A 19,137-nucleotide genomic window follows, 5' to 3' on the forward strand; every position below is an offset into this window, starting at 1 on the left:
CCTATTTAACCCTTGTGCTATCCTAGGCATTTTAACATTGGGAGTTGGGTCATCTAGACCCACTAGACAGTGCTCTGAACCTTTTTCTTCAATGATTTGTGATCTTCACTGGTGTCCATGGATTACATGAAATCTTTCCACCTTTATCCACCTTTGTCATGGTAGGGAGAACACGTCAATGTAAGGGTGGGGTCATCTAAGATAGCACAAGGGTTAAGAAATGCTTATTTTATGAAAGCAGTTTTCTGCTTACTTACTTTCTTTCTTTTTGATTGGCTAAAGAAATGACTGGCGTACCAAAAGCAAGACTCCAAGCCCCCATTTTTTTTAACTTGTGGTCTAAGTGGATAACTACATGTGGTAGAAGATGAATACATTTTTTAGCAGATATAGTCTAATTGTTTTCTCCTCTCTCCCTCTCTGGTAGGGAGAACACGTCAAAGTAAGGGTGGGGTCATCTAAGATAGCACAAGGGTTAAGAAAATAAAATGTATGATTTAAAAAGATATTTAAAGTTATTGAATTTAAACAGGAGTCAAAATTTGTGCCTAATAGTACAAGAACATTTTTTTTCATTGAATTTAACTCTGAGGCAACTTTGGCTCAAGTTCAAAACGATCACAAAACCCCCAAAATATCAGAAGTCTGTAGAATTGATGTAGATTTATTAGGTATTATACAAGTTTTCTTAAGGAAAAAGAAAACATTGAAACAAGAGGCAAACAAAAACCCATATCCAGACCAAAACTACAACAGCATCAGCTAATAAATTGGATATTTCTAATACACAGTACCCAACAAATACTGAGCGAGGGTATCATAATGGTAAGACATAAAAGTGTTTTCTTGTCTAATACATGTCAGAGAGCCAAAATGTTTGAAACAATGATTATGTGAAATGTACTACTTTATATGTGTGACAAGAAAGCTGGAAGTGCAGAGAATTGTAGTCCATTTGTCAGTTTTTGGTACAAGATGTAATATATATACTCTATGATAAATCAAATAATAAAGATAATCTCCATAACAAGAACAAAAGAAAGGGAAAGATTAAACTACTCTCTTGGCGTCTCAGGTCAATAAACAAGGCTTTAAACCAAAAAAGTCCATCAGTTTGATAGAGACCCTGTGATTGTAAATCAGGGATCAGCAACAAGGGAATTAGAGTTTTGTAAATCCAAATAAAATCTGTTTTTTGGTTTCAAGTAAGAGCAAATAAACAAAAATCAACAAATCAAACATCATTCCGACAAATATCTTATTTACAATACCATATTATTTACATTGGAGGACGCGCTGAGGGAGAGTGTTTTTCATTTTTAAGGTTTAGGATCATTTCCGGTTCGAAAAAAACAATTGTAACAGGGAGCACAATGCAGGGTTCTTTCTTCTAAAAAGTGCAATTACTTTCTTAAAGTAAAAAAATATATTCATATTTTGTATGCATGTAGAAATGTTGTTCATATAAACAGCAACGGTTGATTTAAAGAGCTCTAAAACCAGTGACTAAAAATGAATGCCTCCTGTTGACTGGGGGCAACATTTTGCAGAATAAAAATATTTATTTTTTTACAATACTCCATAGAAAATCAGAAGTACCAGATTTTGCCATGCGAAAAAAAAGGCGAAAATTTCCTCTGTTTTTTTGTTTAGAGGAGTGTTTGTTGCCTTATGCTGACTAATGTGGGCATAAATATTTGCTATTTTCCACTGATTTGGGAGCAAAAAACATCTTTAGGGAACAACAAACAAACAAAAAAAAGAACAGAAGACTTCCATAAAATATTTAAGCATTTAGGTTGCGGACCTGGAGGCAGCCCACAGAACCTCTAATACTTCAGGTTTACAAAATGCCAAACGTACATAAGCTGGTATACATGCGTATATGTTTTTTTAAGAATGTCTGCTTTTTTCTTGCTTGTAAAATAACAGTGATGCTCAAGCATATAAAAAAAAAAGAAAAGAAAGAAATGGTCAACCTCTGCACAGTTACAAAAAGCGAGCGGGTATATGAAGTACATAGTGGTAAACTTGTGTCTCTTTTTTCCAGTGGTCTGCAATGACACCTCTGAGTGTACCAGTATTTTTGTGGCACTTTCATTAACTGCTCGTTTCACCATGCGCAACACATTTCCTCCCTTCATATTCAAGTAGTGTTGTGTAGCTGTATTTGCACATCTTAGAATAGCTTATACCGAAGCCAAAATCCTTGGAGAGTGCCGGGAAGTTCCCCGACGTCGAGAAAAAGACCTTTTTTTTTCATCACAGAGAAAGTATTTGGTAGCGTGACTCTCTACAACATGCTCATGCTACTTTCCAGTTGATGTGAAACTCATACTGTCATGACAATATCGATGCGCTGTAACATATTATTATGGGACAAAAGCTTTCCTCTGGAGGCGGAGTCAGAGTTGGTTGTGCAGCTTCAGGGTCCATTTCTCGGCTGCGTGGAGTGACTTTGCTTGTTTGTTAGTGTGTTTGTGTCCTTGCAGTCTCCCGGAGGACTGCTGTGGGCCTTCAGCGCCAGCTGGGTTTGCAGGGTTTTAACAACGCACTCCAGGTTCTGGCGAGCTTCTCGCTCCAGCTGCAGCTCCTGCCTGAGCTGCTCGCGGTCAGCCTCCGCCTGCTGCAGCTGCACGTGCAGCTCCTCGATCTGGATTAGGAAAAAAAAAGTGGTCAGCATAAGACAAAAGCTTTCAAATCCCACTCTGATCATCTTTTGATGTACAGTATTGTCAAAATGCTCCCAGTGCTCTTTTCATTATGATTATGCCATTTTTACCCAAAATCCCCAAATTCAGTGGTCTTTTAGGATATAGTTTCTGCAGAGCGGCAGGGGTTCACTAGAAATAAGCCTCTAAGTTGTGTTGGTGTAGTGTAAGCCCACCCTCTTTCCCATCATCCATCTGTTTACACACTCTCCAGATAGCTTACAGCCCCCTACACCCCCAACCAGAGCAGGGAGCTTGAGGTTTGCCGTCGTAGTTTCTACGTCACACCTACAAACTTTTTCCCATTCCATTTTAGCGTCTGCTCTTAAGTCACCACAATTTGAATGAAGAAATACTCAGAAATGCAATTTTAGGTTTAATTTTCTTAATATTTGTTCTCTATCTGAGAAAAATGCCTCAGGAGCATGTTAAAAACACCAAAAACACAATTTTCATCAGAGTTGGTCTGTTATTGGTGTCAGTGCTGAATAAGGTTTTGCATGCTGGGTTTAGCGTCTTACCTGACTGGAGTATTTGATCTGGAGACTCTCGGCTTCGCAGCCTTTGTCACAAACTCGCAGCTTTGTCTCTTTCTCCAGCTCTCTTTTCAGCCGCCCACACGAATCCTCCGCCTCTCTTATCTTCCGCTCAAAATCCACGCGGAGGCGCTCGATCTCCTTACGCAGGTTGCGCTTGGCCTCAATGGCGTCACGAAGACGACCCTTTTTGGCCACTCTCACAAACTCCAGCTCCTGTAATCGTTGGATTTGTCACATGATTAAAACTTCCCCAAGAGTGTGAAGACTGACTTTGACATGCTGTCAACAGTACCTGCTGAAGGCTGCGTTTAGCTTGCAAAGCAGCTGCCAACTTCTCTTCCTGCTTCACCCTCATCCTGACTATCTCCTGCAGGACTTTTTCCCGGGCCTCGTTGGTCTCCAGTCCACCATACAGCATCTGTCTCATGGTGTCCATCTCCGGAGAAAGACTGCCAGGAAGCCAGGAAGTTCTGTCCGGGGCTCGAGCAACGTTTTGAGGAGACAGACTCTGAGACCCGCTGTTACAGGTGGAGGGAGGTGAGGAAACAGAGGAGGCTGGCACTGGACCTGAGGGGAAACGAATATACTGAATTAAAAAAACCTATAAAACACAAACTCAATTTTCAGCTGTTTAAAATTGATTTATTTCATTTGTAGTCCCACCATCTAGTCACCAGATGGCGCAATTGCACAAGAAAGCCACTCAACAGGCTACTTTTCCCATTTCCTGTAATGATCCCTGGTAGAATAACTTGGTGTTTTCCTTGAACTTACTCAGTAGTATGTAATTCACTGGTTCATTTTCTGACTGTTCTCATTTGTGGCACTTACTCTCATCACAATCATCCACATCGATCTCTCCATCTGTGTCGATATTGTCGGCTCGATCCGTGCTGACGGAATGGCTCGGTTTTGCGGGAGGTTGTGTGTCATTGTTATGGATGGATTTGGCTGCAGGCCCCCTGACAGGAGCGTGGCTGTCTTTAAGATGGAGCAGCCCCCCCACAGGAGCAGCTGGAGGCTCCTCATTCTTTGAGTAGAATCTGTAAACAGCACACAATTAGAATTACCGGTAAGAAACATTTCTTACAGATAACTTGATATTGAGAGTTGAACTATCTTTTTTTTTGTCTGGCAAACGTACTTGTCGCGGTCACTTTGAGTGGCTGGCTTCTCTTTTTCTGCTACTTTAGGGGACCAGGGGCGGAAAGCAGAGGGCCTCTGCTTCAGCTGGACCTGCTTCAGATCCTGAGGCAACAAACAACAACAAGCTCAGACACACTCATTAAACTAACATTAGACCATTGAATATACCCTGACGGAAGCATTAAAAGTCCAGTAAAACAGGAGCAAATAACAGGAGGTCATACCACAGTCATGTGAATATGAAGAAGATTGTGCTGCTGCTTTGCAGTTGAGCCGATAAATTTCACGTTTACATTTTTACTAATATCTAATTTTTGATTTTTAACATCCTTGTCAGGGTTTAAATGTACGACTTTTTGGATTTTCTCAGTCCAAACATTTTAGGTATTAGGACAAAAGTATCTAAATACCAAAAAGTAATCATTTTTTTGTTTAATTTTTTATTATTTCAGTAATTTTCTTTCAGTTTGTTTTCTGATTTTTAGGCTGCTATAGTATTTCTTAGGGGATCCTTTTTATTTTTCTTGACTCATGTTCTGAGTTCATTGACTTGTTGTGTAAAGAAGACTCAGATTTGGTCTAATTTCTCTAAATAAAAATCTTTTTATTTATTTATTTTATTTTTAGATGCAAACCCTAACAGGGCTGACATGTTCTTCTTAGGGCAAACACGTTTTCCTAAATAGGGCTGCATAGTGATGTGGTGGTTAACCATCAGCTCACAGCTAAAAGGCCCTAGCAACCCCCTAGCAAAAAGTAGTACACTCTGAGTTTATGAAGTAAAGTTGGGTATAAGTATGGCAATCACAATACTGACCATGTTTGTTTAGTGTTAGAACTATACTTTCCGGTCTAAATTGGAGCATTTTAAAACTTCAAGCATACTGCCTCACTTTTAGTACCACATAAGTATACTTGTACTACAATTAAATAGACTTCTTTTTGCCAAGGTACCCCCTGTGGCCCTGCACAGAGCTGAATGATCCACATTTACGCCATCTTGTTTATTCAAAATACACTGACCTGATACAGTCAACATAAAACCTGCTATAAGCTTTGCTTTTGGTGATATACCGGTAATCTGTAGAGCAATTGTTGAAATTGCTGCACAGACTGTCACCATGACGCTCCAACACCTGTTTTCTAATAAAGGCCCTCCTTGGCTGACAAACCAGACGAACAACTATCAGGTTGCTTCAAAGAGCAGATTTCTTGATTAGTTTACCTACTGAGTTTGATCAGCAGCACCTGGCTGGTATAAAGCGAATGGAGCCATTTAGGAGTGCACTTAGTTTTGCAGCTGGATTTTATTTACATTTTTTTGCTAAATTGCAAATGTCGTTCCATTTGTCAAGTATTGTCCTTTCTCCATAGAAAACTTTACCAGAAGGTTTCTAGCTTGGTAAATGTGAAACATGCCTCTTTTTCCCCCCACATGACTAAATTGACTCTTGGCTTTTATGTCATGTTTTATCTTTTGCTATCAAATCGCTTCCAATCTCCTACAGCAACAATGACTAAAGAGAACAAACCTTCTGTGCAGACTTGGACAGGGACTGTAACCAATGGGGTTTCCTGTCGCCGTCAGCTGATGGAGACTGTAATTTGTCAAACTTGCGTCTTTTGGTGGGGATTGGGCTGGAAGACTGCAAAGAGAAGAGAGAAAAGGTTCAGTGCCGATATCCTTGTGGAGGGAAAAAGTGCAAAAATCCAACCACAAAAGGATGGGGGAAAATTCAAGAGCCTTCAATTTAAAAAAAAAGGGTTTCTGTAGATGTCATTACTCAAAGGCAAGATGTGGATTTGTCAGAATATGAAGGGATTTATTTCTGGAGCCAAAAGGTCATGGAAAAGAAGAAAATATTTTCAAAAAAAAGTAACAAGGGGATAGAAGACGTCTGTGTAAGCATTCATTTTCTTAGTTTGGCGTTTGTGTGTATGTGTTTGAGCGGGGCTCTGAGCTGAGCAGACACTCAAGCTGGTCTGGCTGGCAGCCAATAGGGATACATTGCTCCCTGCCAGGGAGAAGAGGCGCCGTCAGGTGGAGCAGATCGACTCAACGAACCACAGAAATAGAGCAATCCACAGACAGACGCAGACAGAGAGGAAGACAAATTAATGTAATTACTCTTAGATCTGACATAGGACGGAGGCAGAGCTGTTGTGAAACTGCCTCACGTTAGTGCAGACTTGCATCCGATTTAGTAATATTTCTGAATATCTTGTCATTATTGATGCAAAACTGTGAATCCTGCGAGACATATTTTATGTCTGATTGTGCGGCAAGTTGAAGAGGCAAGTGTTTGAGACAGCGAGCCTCCTCAGCCCTCAGGTCTGCACTTGTCAGACAGAGGATATGTTTACCTAGCCAGGCACAGAAGCTAGCACAGACCTGCCTGTTGCTCCCTTAGTCACTACAATGACATCCTGCCTGGAGGAGCGGCTTACACTCCCATCCCCTCCTGCGTGATTCTAGACAAATGATTAGCCCTCTAAAAGCGCTCAATGGAAAACACTTATTCCTGCACGCATTTGTGAAATCCCAACCACTGTGGTGGTGTAATCGCCTAAATGTGGGATTTAACTGTAAACTACATTTAAGAAGAAGCCGGGCAGGTAATGAATCATGTCTCACAGATTTTCTACATAAAGCCAGACTCTACATGTGTGTTTGCTCGCGCAGCTATGACTGGGATGTGTGGGAAACTGGGTGGGTGAAGGGATCAGTGTGGATATGTGGGATGGTATGAGTATTTGTACTGTAGGAGTGTCTACGTGTGTGTTTGGGGGGAAAACGCATGCCTGAAATGCAAATCTGAAAAATAAAAAGTAGCCACAACTAACGACAAATGACAACATATCACTGTCATCGTTGTATGCGGTAATGTCTTTTATATGCACCACGTCTTTCTGTGTTCTTTGTATTAATCTTTTTTACCCTTTTACACTTCCACATTTTTTTTGACTGTTATCATCAAACACACGAGTTGAGTCATGGTGCTCCTGTTAAATGATGAGACTACAACCTTATCGCTGGCATCTGACTGTGTAATGGCAAAGTTTGACGGGCTGTACATATTTGTCTGAACACTCCCCCTCATGTCTGCACCTGTCTAACCAGTCACCACACTGCACACCTTTTTTTACACACACACACACACACAGACTTTGTGTTTGGTTTTGCTTCTTCAACTTTACTCTGTGAATCCACTGACTCGTCACCTGGCCAATTCAAGGCCAGAGGTATTCTAGGAGTTGCTTTCCCGGTGTAATCAGATTCTGTAATTGCTGACGTGGCTGTTGTTTTCCTGACAAAGGATGTCTGCCTGTCTGGTACTATTTCTACCCTGAGGTTTGCAACTTCAGGAAGGCTATGGGCGCTAGACATAATAGAGTCAGAAAACAGACACTCCCAGACACCACAAGGGACTTGCTGGCTAAATATGACACTGACCTCACAGGAGAGCAGCCGCACGGGCTTTACTCACTGCCCCATCATAGACATAGCATGGACACAGAGTCATAACACCCTGCTTGCACATCCTACTAGCTCACAGGTCTCACAGGGCCTGGATGGGACTTCCATTTCTTTTTTTCCGCTCACACTGGAGGGAGAGGGAGACTTCCTCTGAGGAGTTTGCTTTGGCTGAGTCCCCGGTGGGAACTGAGTCTTGAGTGGGAGGGGGGTGGGCCAAGAGAGGGGGACCACAGAGGAAGCACTAAGCTGCAGGAATGTATACTTGAAGGCCAAGTACACCCTCCCCTTTCAAACTCAATTCAAGCATTGCCCTTTTCAACCCGCTATTGTATGATATTTCTTTGAGACACTGTAAGGAGGGAGCAGTTCAAAGCAAACCTGTGGGCTAAACAGGGTTTGAAAGCACATGGGCATAAGCAGACACGTTCTATTAGTTGTTATTTTTTTCTTAATGCTGCTTAATGACATCAAAATTCAAACATAAAGCTGGATTTTTTCCATCAGGGCTTAGCTGATAATCACAAAACACTGCAACCAATCAATCTTTCAAGCAGCCCTTTTTTAACCTGCTGAATAATTTAGTACACTCAAGTGCTCAAGTTTTTAATCAACAACAATTTTTTAAATGAATGCCATAAAAGTAGGTCAGCAAATGAGCTTCGACTGGTCACAAAAATTGATGAAATTTCAAACAAGAGAAGGACAAATGGTATATATTCTGAGTATGTTTATCACTAGGGACCTTGAGTTGCCCGCACTCACAAAAAATAAAATAAAAAAATGCTGATTAAAAACCTAAAAGTTCCTCTAATTCAAAAATGAATGATAATGAATGTCAGAAATTACATGATGTCGTAATGGCAAATGAAGGTGAAATGACTTTATATTAGCGGCATTTATTAAAACTGTAAAGCTACGTACACACCGCCACACGCGCGTTCAGCTTCCTATAAAAAGTTTATGTAAACTCTCAGGTTTACGTATCATTACACAAGTTATTATGACTGTTTTTGGGGCTCTACGTACAAAACGCATGGCCTTTGATCAAACTTTGACCAATCGAGGACTCCGATTTGGTAGTGACGTATGGATGGTGTCCTTTTTAATTCACAGAAGTGCCAACTATTTGAAAAGTGATCATGAAGGACAAATTTATAATTGGGATTTGTGCCCAGCTGGAATTATATCACACAAAGTCTTTCATATATAATGGAATAGAGCTGGGAAGGAAAAAGCCTGGAGATTTGCACCACTTTAACATTTACCACCAAGTCTCTTGCAACTGTAGTGGCGGACATGCGTTAGTATAAAGAACGAATAGAAAAACTGGAAGAAGGCCCTCCCTGCTGGTCCAGCATGAACACCACGGGCTAAATGCGTGTTCAAGAACTCTTTAACATGCGACAAATGCTTGGTGGGTCCATAGCTTGAAAAGTAGGCAGGTATTTAAGCAGAAGAAGGTGAAGGAAATGAATGTGTGTGAGGCAGAGACGGGGATAAATAAAAATGGTGTGAAAGGTACTTGTGTTTGTTTTTTTGAGTTTTGCCTGAGGCTGCGGGGTGACATGGTGACTGCTTCCTAACAAGACGCTTTGGCTCCAGCACAGAACTTTTTGACTAAAATTAGCATCCTTTTGTGTTTGGGTTTGAGTGTTTCTCCAAACAAATATTCACTGTAGCTTCACAGATATATCTGAATATTATACAGAAATTAGTGTTAACAGTTTTCTTGGGTGTTTTTTTTTTTTTTGTGGAAAACTTAGCATCTACTATCTCCCTTAAGGTTTTTTGTTTTGTTTTGTTAGCATGCTAGGCAACATGGCTTCCGCATAGCTTTAAAATCAAACGACCTACATGATAAAACAAACAATTTATTTATCATCCTAGCAAATGGGTTTTTTGGATACTTTTCACTGCCAAATATATAAAACCAACCTTTAAGTCTACACATTGGCTGTGGTGCTAAAATAAACAACACACAATAAGAGACACAACACACGGGGCAGCGCTCCTTTGGTGAGACAAAAATAGTTCTCCCAGATGAACTTCCTTGGGCAATGGTCATACAATACTCCGGCACGATAGCCCAGCATAGAAAAAAAAATTGCACAGCAACAAGACACAACAGTCTCAGATTACGGCCTCCTTTCCCTCCTTTCCCTTCCTAAACCCCTAAATGTAATCCCCAGATCGACACGTGCTTAGTAGGCCGCTGTCTCACTCAAGGGCACACCAACTGGCATGGCTCCCTTGGGTAACAGCCTTAGTTGGAAGTGTGAGAGTACTGGTACTAGTAATGTGATCGTTGCAGGTCGATGAGGGTTGACGTGGGGATGCTTTGAGTTCCCCAATCTCACTGTAGAAATCAAATGTCGCCCCTTGATTTACATAGAACTCTGAAGTCACCTGCCACCAAAAAAAAAAAAAAAAAAAAAGCAGCTGGGGGAAAATGACAACCTAGAATATCCCTGAAACCTCATCCTTGTGCCTCACCAACAAAGCTCTCGTTTCCCCTCTCCAAATCTTAGCTTAATTTATTAATTAACTCTGTCTCCACTGTGTCCAGTTTAAGAACATTTTGTTTATGTGGTAAACTGAATCAGGCAAGTATGGTCAGGGGAAAACAGCCACAGGGCTTGGCAGAAGGTCTGCTCTACAGTAAAGCTTATTGGATTGTCCTAATTGTCTTTGGGATTGAGACTTGACGAGGTCTGAGGTGGAAGCAGGACAAGCTGATCTTCCTAAAGGTGGGGCATGTTTTCAGCTTCACACAGCTTGGCATTTATGGCTTTAAGGCTGAAGAAATCAACACGGTACTTCAAAAGTTATAAACCTTCAATGAAGAAGACATTGTAGATTGACTCAGATTAGATGCCTTCGGCAGGGCATGTAGGTCATTTCTTTGGCATTTTTTCCCCATTAAAACTTAATTTTTCATCTGTATTTATGCTGCTGCAACGTCCCCACTCTAATTGAAAGCCTGTCCTAAATTTAGCTACTTGTCAAAGTCAACAGGGAGTGAAAACAAAAAAATAAAACTTGTGCTATCTTAGATGACCCCACCCTTACATTGACGTCTTCTCCCTACCATGACAAAGGTGGATAAAGGTGGAAAGATTTCATGTAATCCATGGACACCAGTGAAGATCACAAATCATTGAAGAAAAAAGGTTCAGAGCACTGTCTAGTGGGTCTAGATGACCCAACTCCCAATGTTAAAGTGCCTAGGATACCACAAGGGTTAATGCCGTAAAAAAAAGCCTCACCCAGACCAGAGGGGAACTCTTGTATTCCCAAAAAAGATTGTTACCTAAAAAACTAAAACTGTATATAGAATAATAAATAAATAGTGTAATGATGGCATGTCTAATTTATGTTATGTTCTAAATTACACTTTCTTTATTTGAGTACACACAGACCACAAACCAAAGCACCAAGTTTTTTTGAGTGAAAAATTAAATTGGAAAAGATTTTCACAAAACATATTTTCTTTTTACAAAAAATATATTACTTTGTGTTAACAAACCATTACAACTACTATAAAGATTAAAAAAAATGTATTTCAAGGTGTGATGCATATAACTCTGACCTACCGACACCAAGGCACAATGGTGGCAGTTTTCTCACCAGTTGAATCAAGAGTGGGGCATTAAAGGGCACGGGATTTTTTTTTATTTTGTTTTGTTTTCATTCCATTTCATCCCATTATGTGTCAAATCCAAAACTGGATTACAGCTAACTCTGAGTAATCTTGTGATGACAGGCTTCATTTCTGGATCCTGCATCATGAACAAAAAAACCTGTTCCTGAATAAAGTACAGTTCTTGTGTCTACACGAGTGATCCCTTCACGAGTGAGAGAAAACAAAAAGGCAGATTATTGTAACGCTGCAAGAGAAGAAATGAATTCCTCTTCAGGCCCAAACATGGCAACCATAACAACGAGACATAGCCGGCTGCCTGTGAATGTTGACACTGATGTTCAAATAACTCCCTCCCTAACGAGGAACTTACAGTAAACCTCAGACCGAAAGACACGAAACAGATATTGAATTTGATATTGCCAATAGCGTGAAGCCTTCTCTGCTGTACGACTGGAACGAGAACGTTTTATGTAAGATACTGAGCGACCACGGAAAAAGCAGAAGCACCGACCTGCCCACTGAATGGGATACACCCGTATGCGCACAATGCCTTTATGCTCTATTAACATTTAGAACACTTACAATGTACGAGCTGCTGCAGAACCAACCAGGAGGCCAGAGGGGATGAAGGTTTAGAGGATAAAAAAAAAACAAAGAGCAGCTCCATGTTCTGCCTCTGTAGATTTTGCAGCTATAATAGATACAGTTCATTTGTACTCAAAACATCTTCCAGGAACTTCACAAGGCAAATCAAAGACAGAGTGAGAATCTAGGAAAAGAGGGAAAAAAGCTTGATATTAAAAAAAAAAAAAAAAAACGGGAAAAAAAGATCTGCTTAGCCTTTGGTTGACCTGAATACAGAAGATATGAGAGCCGTTCCTTGAGGCTTTTTCACAAATTCCCATCCTCTTCATTCTTTTTTGCATTTTTCATTGATTGCAGAAAAACTCTCTAACCCCAAGCTAATGCACTGAAGCCATTTAAATTGCCTTTGTGAACTGATTTTATACACATGCACAAAGTCTTTTAACTAATGGAACTCACGTCATTTCCACTTTCAGAAACAGTAGCTGCATTCACGTGGACTCAAGTAATCGGAAGAAAAACCTGATCAGAATAAAAGGGCGTCATGTAAACACGCCATTTGGAATAATCTGACCTAATCAGACTCATTCGGATAAAAATGTCCTCCCGGTTGAGATGGCTGTTGATCCGATCGTGGTGCATGTCAACAACTTATCCTGCATTTGTTTGACCTCCTGATTCTGAACATTTCTGTGGGATTTATAACTTAAAAATTACTTGAAAATTATGGTATATTAGTTGACTTCTTTTGGTAAAGTGTAAACTGTACAGGTTGAACGATTGCAGACATCAGTAGTGGAGTGTTGGGTATCATCATTTGGAAAGGAGGTGATTTGTAAATAAAAAAAAGATACAGCTCAGTTTGAATTACTGAGATTTAAATTCATCATTCACGCAGCAATAAAGGTAAAGTCTTTATTACAGCATAAGTTATTTCAGTTTAAGGTGATTTAAAATGATAAAATTAAGATTTAATTTTTCATTCTTGTACAGAGAAAACTGTTCATCCAAAGTTTTTTTTCTTTTAAAATTATTGCAATGTTATTACTTTTGTTGGATTAAAAAGCACTTTACTTGTAATTTACAAGAAAAAAAATACAAGTCTTGCTTTCGTAGAAATATTAAGAATAAAGGTAAATGCAAAAGAATTGCAGTAAAATTGATAGTTGTGTCTGAAAAAGGTTAGTAAAACAGTTTCTTGAAACTTAAGGATTTTTTTGTCCCATATAACATATAACAAAGCAATCAAACACACAAGGAAATTCAAAGTTCTGCCGCTTTCAAAGTTCAACAACCCTTTGTGATCAACCAACAAGTCATGTGTCTTGACTGCGTGAGTCTTAATCCTCCACAATAAAACAATTTACACAGCAAAGACGGCAGATTTGGTGATGAAAATGTGACTGGATAAGCATCCTACAACCCCAACAGCACCAACCATGCAGAAGGTCAGATCTCTCCCAGTACCTGGTACTGAACCACTCTGCACGTCCCCCCACAGAGGGGGAGGAAGCCTGGCAAACGGGTGGAGGGAGGGGAGGGACAGCGGCTGCACGAGGACTGCTACTTAACAGGTCTAGACATTTTGAGTGGATTGACATGCTGCAGATCAGGCTGACATCCATGACAGCCCCAGCAGGGACTTTAACACACTTCACAAAGTAATGAGTCCAAAGAATATGTTTTATTTGGAAAATTCTGTCAAAATGAGTCTGTTTAAATTATAACCAACAGACCCACAGATAAAAACTACACACATGTAAATTATTGAAGTCAACAACTTCTCGCCATATTTGGTCTTCATTTTATCTGAAGATCAGGAGCAGAATCCCACTGAAAGGACTTGTTTTCCCATTTCTGCTTTCTAACTTTTATAGGTCATCCCATATATATTTGACAAATGGCCCCTTCTGATTACTTCATACATTTCTGACACATTTCTCCTTATGCAAATATGTTTCAACCTGTGGTAAAAAGTTTACTCCAAAACTGTTTTCTGTCTTGTGTGAACCCTCTTAACTTTAATCACACAGGGGTTTTTCAACTGTCAAATACATTTGTTCATGTTAGATTATGGTGCTCTCTTTTTCATAGCTCATAGAAACACCACGGAAATAAAGATAAAAGAATTCAAAGTGTATTTCATCTCAAAATGTAGACAAATGACAGAGACTGAATCTACCTATCTAACATTGAGTTATGAGGTGTAAAAAAAACAGTCCCCAAACAATTTTTGTATTCTTGTGATAGAAAACAAACTATTAATTGCAGTCTAATCAATAGTGCAAAAATAATTCTAGCAAAGCTTTTAAACCCCACAAGACAAACTAATAGTTTTTGTCTACTCAGATAAACTTTGGACCATCTTATTTACATACAGCGGGGTAAAAAAAAACATTTATCATTCAAGTATTTAGCAAATTTTCTTTATACCGTAAATAGATGAGAGATGTTTGTAATGTTCATCATACGCTGTAACTGTGAGAGACACAGTTTAAAAAAATGTCCAGGAAATCCCTTTTTATGATTTTTATAGTAGCCCATTTATTTGTATGACCCTATATTCAGGCTCTAACACTGACTGTAGATAGAAGTTTATTACTTGTCACTTCTTTTGTCAGCCGGGGGACGATGCATGGTTTGCCTGCTTCATCATCATGCGACTATTTATGCTGCATAACGTTTGAACTTCTGATTTTAGGGCTTTTTTCCATTTAAAATAGTCTTTAAAAAAAGATAAAAACGCATTTATCATTTTTCATCTATTTGTCCTATTTAGGGTTCATCTAAATCTCCGTTTTTTGGGGGTTTTCTTGGTACCATGTAAACTTCAGAAGTTCACATGAGAACATTTATGCAGTGTAAGCATGCATTTTAATCCATTTAAGATTTAAATTTTAAGACAGAATTATCTATTAATTTTATGGTTAAACTGTCTGTGACCTCTGAGAGCCACAAAAATGTGCTTGGTAATTTCTTTTTCATCAGAAAAACCCTAACTAGTTCACCAGCACTCCTGGACTCAGAGGTCATTAAAGCACAAAAAATGTTCCTGCAGGCAAAGCAACAGTGCAAAAGAAACAGAAACAAGACAAAAATATTCTTAATTTGTAGCCCAGAATAAAATCTCCAACTGATGCTGTGACTTTGACCACTACACCCAAACTTGAGTCAGAAACATCCAGAGTATAAATCCTCACTTTGACTCAATGAGTCTTTATGGAAAAGCTCAGTTCGTGTTTAGAAAAGAACCTTCTGCTTATAGAGAGGTAAAAAAAAAAGGAGATTAACCCTTGTGCTATCCTAGGCACTTTAACGTTGGGAGTTGGGTCATCTAAGATAGGAAAGTTCTATAGCCACATTAATAAAAAACAGACGATTTTTTTCACATTGTCTGCATCCAGTGGATAAAAGACTCTGAACGTTACTGTGTGGAGATGCTATAAACTGCATTAATCTGTTCCAATAATAAAGCTTTCTTCTAAAGCTGTTTGTTGTTGCTTCACAGTTTAAATACATTTTTATACTTTTCCAGCACAGTTGTAATAAAAACGTATTTTTTTCATAAAAAAAATTCACAACTCCAATGACAACATTTTAAAGGAGTTTGTTTTTTTATTCAAAACATAATCTGAGCATTCAATGAAATAAACTCTTATAGGTAAAATCAGATTACTGGGGTCATAAATTCATAAAAATTGAATATTTCTGTGAGTTTTTAACCAATCGTGCTTTTTCTTCTTCTTGTGGTAAACAACTGTTTAACCTCGTGTGCAGCTCTAATAATGTCTACTTTGACAGAGCAGCTGTGGTTTCACATTGACCCCTTTTGGGTGAGAAGTTGTCTTTTACTAAATTTCCCTTCGGGGATTAATAAAGTTGTTCTTGAATCTTTATTAGTGTCATTCTTGTTCTTTACGTTCACATGTTCATTTTCACCTAAAAAACGATCCTGTGGTGAGTTTGAGCAGCTCTTCTCTGAAAAACTGCTATTAGACAGAGGAAGATGCTGGCCTGTTTTCTTAACCCGGAGGTGATTCTGGCTGTTCCCGCTGACACCGGTGGGAGCTTCAAACTCCCGCTGTCATCACTGGCTCCAAAATTCTCTGTCAGCCTCAGATGTTTCCTTTCTTTGCTGTACTTTAAAACCCCTCAACTATTTTTGTTCATATACCTAATTGTAATTGTCACATGTCATTTATGCCCAGCTGACATTTTTCAGCCAATCAGAATAAATTATGCCCCTTGGGAGTACCAACCTCTTTCTCTGTCCCTTAACTGTAGTCAAAATAAAAACCCTGAGGGCCAGAATATTTTGTGACCCCTTCCTCCAAACAGGAAGAAGAAGCCAAAATGCCATAGATTTCTATAGAGGAATAAACAGCTATTACTTAGTCATTCTATTTGTAAGAATAACCATTCTTGTTTTGCTACCTTTTTTTTTTCTTAACACGTTCTTGTTTCTTTTAATTGTTTCTTCCTATTTTTTCTGTATTGCAAGTTATTCATGTTATAAACTGACCAATCAAATGTCTTAATCAAAGTAGGTGATTGGCAAGAGTGGTTGCCATAGAAATGTTGACTCAGACCGATTCGGATCACTCACTGCTCCTTTCATGTCGTCGGGCTCCAACATGGCGGCGTCCGTGTAGCAAAATAAAATGGCAACTGAGTATATTTTGTTTGGTTGGAACCTGAAATAAGTCATTTTCTTTGGGTGACATCACACTCCCTTGGTACATTTCTCAATTGTCATCAATGGTTGTTGCACAATTGCCCTGATATACGATAATCTGCCTCATTTTTGCGTGGTGTCACAACAATACCATTCATTCGAACGCCCAAGGAACCGTTCTGTGGTGGACCTTTGCATCACAGCAACCAAAAAAAAAAACTGCAACCGTACTCTGGGACGGAGCAAATGGTGTGATGTGAAAAGACCCGTAATAATGGGCCAAAGAAAGCTACAGGGGTTGGCCGTGTCAGGGGTCAGACGTTCTCCTGATTACGAAGTTGCATGCATGTCGTGAACGGGTTTAATAATCTGAAAAAGCTAAAGTGTCAACACAGTAAGCAATTGACAAACAGCTGCGAAACAAGTACGCTACAGAAGGCCGGGCCCTTCTCAGAATGTTATAGCTGCAGTTTGTGCCTGTGCTGTAACCTGAGCCACATTGCCAGACCGACCCACCCCACCCCCACCCCCACCTGCCTTCCTCTGCCAATGGAGAGGAAGGCAGGTGGCAGGTTTATTTGGAAAGATGAAAATGGGATAAATAACAGAGGTTAAGAGGTGTGAAGGGATGGGAAGGAGGGTGGAAGGGGGCGGGCTGAAGGCAAAGACCATAAAAAACTGTTAGAGGGCGAGGTGAAGTTAGGGTCACTGCTCACTCAGGGTCCCATGTGATGTCATTCCACCAACACAGCACACGTCCTCTGCTGCTCGGGAGCTAATAGGTTCACCTAAAGCTATAAATCCTGGTGAAATTTATAGATTCTGATCATTAAGCTGAAAACCCCCCCGGTCATAGGTTAGAAAACCATTTCACTGATGATCCTTTTTTATTATTATTATTATTATCTTTTCTTTCGTTTTGTTTCAGTTAACTTTAAACTTCAGATCTGGGCTATAAAGCCCGTTACACATTTCTATTTCACCCCACTAACTTGTGTTTAATTTGTGCTAAAGCCCTGTGGCATGAAAATTGGCTGAACTAAAAGAACTGTCGGAAAAAACCATTGAGCCAAAATGTGCATTACAGTAATATTTGACAGAGACGCTGTAGAGCGCATTGTGGCGCGGATTCCGCTTGTTTCCACTTGTTTAAGGAATTGTCTGTAGGGGTAATGCAGGTGAGACACAAACAGCATCCGCTTCCATGATCACACATGCTTAAACACTGGGTTTGTTTCTGTCAGCCATTCATAAGAAAACATGTCTGCTCACAGGAGTAATTAGGTGAGAGGGCTAGAGCCTTGCCGCTTCCATAAAATGACTGTGAGGGCTCTAAAATGGAGGGCTGGTGAGGCTGGGTGGTGGACCGCAGCACCTCGTGAATTCTGTAATTTGCCGTCTGTTTTTTCGCTCCGAAAAATTTCTTGGAAATGTCCTTTTCCTGGATGATTTTATTGCACAAGAGCCTATGTTTTTCTCCATGGTAACGACATAACAGCAGAGCCCAAACTGAGCTCTGACTCAACAAACAGAACTCCGCAAAAAATACCCATTTCAGGACCAGAGTTCCCCTCTCACCAATTTGCTCGCCTTTCATGCAAACCCTGACTTAAAAAGTTGAGGTCAAATGATTGCACAGACAGCTACAATTAATCAGGGCACATATGAGGGAGCTTTGCTGGCTTGAGACGTACCTCAGGTGTTTGCTGTTAGCTCGTGGTAGCCGTGCTTGAAGTTTGCATCCATTGGACAAAGTGTTACGTAAAAAATGTGTCTTTTTTTATGGTGGGCTGAGCTGGAAGGACGCAGGCGCTTTGTGGCACTAATGTTGGCACTAAAGACACGCAGGCCAGGGATTAGTGTTGGAAGCAAGCACAGACTTGAGTGTGGGACATGATGTATGTAACTATGTAATCTCTATGGCCTTTCACCCTGCAAACCTCAAAGACACATGGGAGCACAGAATCCCAGAAGAAAACAAAAAAAAATGCAGCTTGCACAATAAATAATGTAACCGCTGGCAAGAGTTTCATGCTCCTTCGTGAAGGTGCAACCTTTTTAAAAATGCATTCCTGTTATGTAAAGCGAAGAACAAAGCATAGGAAGTCCTACCAACCTGTCCTTGAATCATATTAGGTATACCACAGGAGGATTTGGTTCACAATTTCCTCATTGGTAAGCTGTCGACCTTCTTGTCTTGTTTAGTTAAGGCCAGCTCTAAGAAAATACGAGGCGTCTGCTAAGTTGTAACTTAAGCCGGCAGTGAGCTGCAGCTTCAGCTGCTGCTGAGCAGCTGTGGGGCCGTTTGCATGTATGGCTGCTCTCAGACACACCGAATGTTTGTCTGAAAAAGTCACCCT

The 19,137-nt window shown here is 40.0% G+C and overlaps 1 protein-coding gene across 1 annotated transcript in view; it reads right to left on the minus strand.

Moving 5' to 3' along the window:
• Nucleotides 1–644: 644 nt before the first annotated feature.
• LOC101171238 (ski oncogene) overlaps nucleotides 645–19,137 on the minus strand; it is a 35,741-nt gene continuing 17,248 nt past the window's right edge. Inside the window, exons 2-7 of the mRNA XM_023954857.1 lie at nucleotides 5,929–6,042; nucleotides 4,395–4,498; nucleotides 4,082–4,293; nucleotides 3,543–3,817; nucleotides 3,233–3,463; nucleotides 645–2,653 (exon numbers count right to left, since the gene is read on the minus strand). Coding sequence (XP_023810625.1) covers nucleotides 2,426–2,653; nucleotides 3,233–3,463; nucleotides 3,543–3,817; nucleotides 4,082–4,293; nucleotides 4,395–4,498; nucleotides 5,929–6,042 — 1,164 coding nt within the window. The 3' untranslated portion in view covers nucleotides 645–2,425. The remainder of the gene's footprint in view (nucleotides 2,654–3,232; nucleotides 3,464–3,542; nucleotides 3,818–4,081; nucleotides 4,294–4,394; nucleotides 4,499–5,928; nucleotides 6,043–19,137) is intronic.

Source organism: Oryzias latipes, chromosome 5 (genome assembly GCF_002234675.1).
Source record: "Oryzias latipes chromosome 5, ASM223467v1".
NCBI classification, from domain to species: Eukaryota; Metazoa; Chordata; class Actinopteri; order Beloniformes; family Adrianichthyidae; genus Oryzias; species Oryzias latipes.